Below are 6,567 nucleotides of genomic sequence, written 5' to 3'. Positions count from 1 at the left end.
GTATTTGTTTGGATTTTGTCCAACCCACAATGGCCATAAAAATTGCATGCACATGCGTTATGGGAAATTATGTAAATTGGATAACCTCATCTCATCCTCAAACAACCCAACAACACGAATAGATTGCAGTCATGTTGGAAAAACTGACAAAAAAAGGTTCAACATTGTTAATCATAATAATGGATTATATTAATATAGCGCTTTTTAATGACACTGAGAACCCATTCAGAACACATTCACACATTGATGGTGGTAAGCACACATTCGGAGCCACAGCTGCCCTGACAATTTGCGCCAACTGCTTCTGGAGCATTATGTCATAATACTTATCTTCCATGTTACGCTTTATTCATATTTATTGAAATTCAGTGGCCATGTACCTTCTATAGGGTTCAGTTTGTATCATTCGCATTGGGGCTCCTCTGCCATAGTTCCGAGGCCCACTTTTGGGCGAAGGGGCGGCCAAAAAAGTTATGTTTCTCAGCTGTGGTTTGTATAGGTTGTAATACCCTTTTCACCACTTGTGGGAGTAATGACTATATCGAACAAATAGAAGAAATCTGGCACTAAAGTCATAGAAAAGTTTCTTAGGTGCAAAAATTATGACTAAAGTGGTAAAGCTGTATTTTCATTTGCGTTTTAATTATACAAACAGTTTAGTTAATAAACATATATTATTTTCTAATAATTCAATTTGAATGTATTTTAGCAATGTGTAATTTTTTTTAGATGTATTTCTAATCGGTTTTGGTATTTATTTTGTAATCAGCCTGACCTAAGCCTTGATAATAATATTTGTGATTAACACATGCTTTCATATCATTTGACAGGGTTGTAAACTAAACTGTGCGTAGGTTAGATATAATTAATGAATATGATTAAATTCAAGAGTAAGATACTATCCATTCATCCATCCATTTTCTACCGCTTGTCCCTTTCAGGTTCGCGGGGGGTGCTGGAGTCTATCTGAGCTATATTCAGGCGGAAGCCCGCATACACCCTGCACAAGTCGCCACATCATTGCTAGGCCAACACAGATAGACAGACAACATTCACACACTAGGGCCAATTTCGTGCTGCCAATCAACCTATGTGTAGGATACTAATTTAGTGTTAATATTTGAGTGGGTCCCGAACCCCTCCGTAGTGGTAAGGTTAGGCCCTAATGTCAAAAAGGTTTAGAACCCCTGCTTTATTACTAATGAGGCACCAATGAAGTTGGACAAAAAGGGGGATTTCTGTTTCTGGGGGCGCTTGTCACTACTCGATTGGTATCAGAAGACACGATCAGTCCATGCATATGCGACGGCTACGTCACTTCCGTCAACTTGTTTTACGGCAATTAAGTTTGTGTCACGGTTTCCGTGGTTTTTATTTTTTAATCTTTATCACCTATGGTCATGAGCTTTAGGTCATGGCCGGAAGGACAAGATCATGAGTACAAGCGGCCGAAATGAGTTTCCTCCGCCGGGGCTCTCCCTTAGAGATAGGGTGAGAAGCTCTGCCATCCGAGAGGAGCTCAAAGTAAAGCCGCTGCTCCTCCACATCGAGAGAAGCCAGATGAGGTGGTTAGGGCATTTGGTCAGGATGCCACCCGAACGCCTCCCTAGGGAGGTGTTTAGGGCACGTCCAAACGGTAGGAGGCCACAGGAAAGACCCAGGACACGTTGGGAAGACTATGTCTCCCTGCTGGCCTGGGAACGCCTCGGGATCCCCCGGGAAGAGCTGGACAAAATGGCTGGGGAGAGGAAAGTCTGGGCTTCCCTGCTTAGGCTGCTGCCCCCGCTACCCGACCTCGGATAAGCGGAAGAAGATGGATGGATGTATAACAAGGTCATATAAAACGTTACATGCGAAACAAACTCAACTTAAATATACAATATTTATTTTAAAACTGTACAAAAACATGAACGATGGGCTCAGCAGCCCTACAGGCGAATAAATATTTGTTTTTACTACTTTATTTAAATCAATTCACAGTGATGATCATTTAAAAATCTACATTTTTAGGTTGCATATATATATTAAAGTTACAGTAAGATCCTTGTCCAACACAAAATCAACATATAAAAGAAAGTCAAGATTTATTAAACAAACCTTTTAAGACAGTTGCGCCCCCGTGCGTCTTTCGTTGCAATGACAGAAGGGTGAACGTGGTTGAGAATGCGACTTTTTTTTTTAATCCACCCCTTGTTCAGGTTTATATTCGTATTCACATTCACTCCCAATCAAGCAAAAATTTTTTAAACAAAACAAAACATTCAAATATCACTGAACATAATGTCGCAAGGCTCTATCATAAAAATTGCAAGTCCAGGAAGTGACGTACTCTTCCCGCGTAAGTGGAGTGATCATATTTTCCGGTACCGATCGAGTAGTGACAGCGCCCTCTGTGGTGAAACACGGGACAGCTATTCTGATAGGCTTGTAGTTACACCATGTTAAAAATGTTTAGAATAAGACTTCATTTTTCCCCACAAGTAGGAAACTATGTCGTGCAGTGCAGATAAAAAAAGTCCACAAATAAGGTGAAAAGATGGAAACTTAAAACAAAGGACATTAAAATAGCACAACTGATGCAACCAGCCGCCACTTCAACAATATTATGTATATAAAAGGAAAACCCATCAAAAAAAGTTAGCAATACATATTGCATCATGCATAAGACAAACATTTCTCCCACCATCTGTTTTTTTCACTATGGTTTAAATTACACTTTTGTTTCAAGTCAAAGGACTTCAGGATGTAGTCTAAATTTTGTATCAATATGGACTTGCAATTTGTCCAAATTCAAATGTCTTACGCATTAACTTTGATCCAACACTAACATGATTTGGAAATGACTGGTCACCATACTGACTCTACTTTTTTTTGGAGTAAGCATTGTTGAGCTTCAGCAGTACTATTAGAACAGTTTCAATCACAATTTTATCGAGAAGGCCTTAAAAAATTAATGTATTTTGGTGCATTTATTAACTCATGTTTCTACACCACAATTGGGCATGGAAACCATACTTGCCAACCCTCCCGGATTTTCCGGGAGACTCCCGAAATTCTCCCGGAAGAAATCTTCTCCCGAAATTCAGCGGAGCAGGAGGACACACCCTCCAGCTCCATACTGACCTGAGTGGGGACAGCCTGTTTTCACATCTACTTTCCAACTATATTAACAGCTTGCCTGCCCAATCACGTTACATCTACGGATTTTAATAAACTGCACACACAAGGAGACGAAGCAGAAGAATGAGGAAGTTACAGCCATGGCAACTTGCGTCTGTAATAGATTCTATGTTGTCTGTCGTCACCTCCTGGTGAATGTTGGCTATAGCATTATGGGGTTGCTTTTTGATTGGCCAACGATTTATGTGTTGCACATCTGACTGCAAGTGACAGAACAAAGGTGACTCAAATAGTGAAAAGGTAAGTTTTTTTTTTTTAGTAACCAGCAAGCACAGTACAGTTAGAATAACTGATTACTTTGTATTTGATAGGTGCCGTCTGAAATTCAATGTAATTAAATACATATAGAATTCACTGAAAGTCAAGTATTTCATACATATACTAGAGTTGGTGAGTTGTAGATGTAAATATACTCCTCCCCTCTTAACCACCCCCCACCTCCCAAAATTTGGAGGTCTCAAGGTTGACAAGTATGATGGAAACTCACTTAGGCCAAATGCAAAAGAGAAAAATCGAGCGAATATTGTGGCCTTAAATGTTATGTTCAGACATTTGGATGAACATATGCAAATAAACACAGTACATCATAATCCAGCTCAAAAGGTTTATTTAGAACAGCTTTTCTACTCAAATGTAATCACTGGCTTTTATAAATTTAAAGTGTCAATATTCTTTGCGACGTTAAACCAGATTAGATATGAAATTATATCAATCAGTTGAAGTGGGAAAAGAACATGTTGAGGCTTGTTTTAAGTGTAAAGGCCTTTCAAAGATATTTAGCTCTTGCCCCCCAGAGAGTGCTTGTCAAACAAGTACTCTGCCATCTTGTTGTTCTGAGCATCCATGCGAGACAGGTTGCTGATGTAGTCGCCCAACTTCTTGATCGCTTCCACTTGCTCGTTCAGGTAATGGGTTTCAAGGAAGTCGCACAGCTGTGGACAAAGTAACAGAAACCAGTTTAGTGGCAGGTAAGGAAACCGTAAAACTAAACGCTTACATGAGGGTCCGCGTGGTCAGAGGCCAGTTTATGCAGTTCCAGCAGAGCTTGGTTGACATTTTTCTCCAACTGCAGGGCACACTGCATGGCCTCAAGCCCACTCCCCCACTCATCACGCTCTGGTTTCTACAGAAAGACACTATTGTTAGCACGCATGAGCTGAGTAGTACTAAAAGCATTTGCTCACCTTGATGTCCTGGAGGAAGATGCGCCCACCCCTGTTGTTTTGAAAGGACAGCAGCTTGTCAGCATGCTCTCTCTCCTCCTCACTATTTTCTTTAAAGAAATGAGCAAAGCCTGGAAGGGCCACGTCATCTCGGGAGAAGTAAAATGCCTAGGTAGAAGAGTAGAATAAATGATGGCACTTTGACCGTTACATTTGATTATCATGTAACACAATCTAAGCATGACAGCATTTTTTAACTGTCATGATATGGTGGAAAGCACAGCAGTCAGTACCCAGATGATGGCTGAATTGCACTGCCGTCAGTACCAGGATGTTGCACTCAGTGTGCAGTTAAAGGCCTGCTGAAACCCTATACTACCGACCACAGTCTGATAGTTCATATATCAATGATGAAATAAACATTGCAACACGGGCTTTTTAGTTTACTAAATTGCGATTTTAAATTTCCCGCCAAGTATCCTGTTGAAAACGTTGCAGAAGGCTGACGTGTACGCGTGACGTCACGGACTGTTAGGAAATATTAGCGCTGCGCACACAGCTAAAAGTCGTCTGCTTTAACCGCATAATTACACAGTATTTTGGACATCTGTGTTGCTGAACCTTTTGCAATTTGTTCAATGGAGAAGTCAAAGTAGAAAGATGGAGTTGGGAAGCTTTAGCCTTTAGCCACAAAAACACGGTGATTCCTTGTTTAAAATTCCCGAAGGTGAAACTTTACTATGGATCAGAGCGGTCAAGCGAATATGTATCCTGACCACTTGTCAACCAGCAGTTTTCGGTGAGAATATTGTGGTAAAAAGTCACCACTTAACGGAGTTCAGCTGAGCTTGTGCCGTCCGTACAGCTGTAAGTCGACTTCCATCAGACACTAGCGTCAACACACCCGTGGATACACCCTTCCGACTATCAGGTAATATTACACTCACTAAAACACTAGCAACACAATAGAAAGATAAGGGATTTCCCAGAATTATCCTTGTAAATGTGTCTATAAACATCTGAATCCGTCCCAATGCAAAGGCTTTTTTTTTCTAGTCGTTGCTATCAATATCCTTAAACAAATCTTTCATCCTCGCTCAAATTAATGGGGATATTGTAGTTTTCTCAGCCCGAATAGCTTTTTGTTGGAGGCTCCCATTAAAAATAATGTGAGGAACCTTCAACATATGACATCATCATCTGCGACTTCCGGTAAAGGCACGGCTTTTCTGTTAGCGACCAAAAGTTGTGAACTTTTTTGTCGATGTTCTCTACTAAATCCTTTCAGCAAAAATATGGCAATATCACGAAATGATCAAGTATGACACAGAATGGACCTGCTATCCCCATTTAAATAAGAACATCTCATCTCAGTAGGCCTTTAAACCATAATATATTATGTAAAAAAAAACTGTAAAATAAAAAGATAGTCATTTCCGGTAATTGACTAACGATGGTATTGAACTAGGACTACTTTATGCTTGCTTATAGTAACACCGCATCGAGTGGGCACATGTGAACGCACTTACTACTCAAATACTAGCTGTAAGTGTATAAGTGCGCCAGTTGAGACAACAATCCTAATGAACACCAACAAGGAGACTTTATCATAGCAGTTTTTCTCCATACGCGATTTACAGTACATTCAAAATCCAGTTTTGCTTACCATGGAAGTGTAATTGTAGGAAGCGAACAGCTCCATGTTGACCATTCGGTTAATGGCGGCCTCGCATTCGCGGTGGTAGTTCTGGCGCACTTGAGACTCCATTTTGGCTGGCGGGTTCGTCTTTTCTTGCAAAAAATAAGGTAGAAAAATAGAGCTTTGCGTGGAGTTATTTGGAAGAGTGAAGGCAACGACGTGTCGCTTTGGAAGCAGATAGGCCGACAGAAGTTCCGTTCAAACACTGTTGAAGCAAGAACCTTCTCTCCAATTCTGAACTTAGAGGTGGTACCGAGCGGTATTTATACCTCTCTGTAAGACCTCGTGACTCCTATTCAGCAGATTTCCACCAATCACATGTCTTAGAGCACGTGACGCCGATAGAAGCCAAGCGTTTTAATTGGTGCGTTCTGATCATGTGACCATGGACTGGTCACAACGTATTGCGTCATTCTTTCCCTGCACTTACTGTTTATGTACCTGTAAACAAAGACAAAATACAACACTGCAAAGATCTGATCATTCAAACACCATGGTGGGAATCAAGCAATATTGTCTCAAAAA

General features: G+C 40.7%; 1 protein-coding gene across 1 annotated transcript; it reads right to left on the bottom strand.

Annotated features, from left to right (window-relative positions):
• Positions 1-3,770: 3,770 nt before the first annotated feature.
• On the bottom strand, positions 3,771-6,297 carry LOC133541046 (ferritin, middle subunit). The gene is made up of 4 exons (XM_061884093.1): positions 6,010-6,297; positions 4,365-4,511; positions 4,178-4,303; positions 3,771-4,112 (listed from the first exon to the last, which is right to left on the bottom strand). The coding sequence occupies exons 1-4, from the start codon at positions 6,109-6,111 to the stop codon at positions 3,957-3,959; spliced, it is 531 nt and encodes a 176-aa protein (XP_061740077.1). The 5' UTR covers positions 6,112-6,297; the 3' UTR covers positions 3,771-3,956.
• Between the last annotated feature and the right edge of the window lie 270 nt (positions 6,298-6,567).

This window comes from Nerophis ophidion, linkage group LG23 (genome assembly GCF_033978795.1).
Source record: "Nerophis ophidion isolate RoL-2023_Sa linkage group LG23, RoL_Noph_v1.0, whole genome shotgun sequence".
NCBI classification, from domain to species: Eukaryota; Metazoa; Chordata; class Actinopteri; order Syngnathiformes; family Syngnathidae; genus Nerophis; species Nerophis ophidion.
The sequence above is the reverse complement of the archived record's forward strand: the minus strand, read 5'-3'. Positions and strand labels throughout refer to the sequence as shown.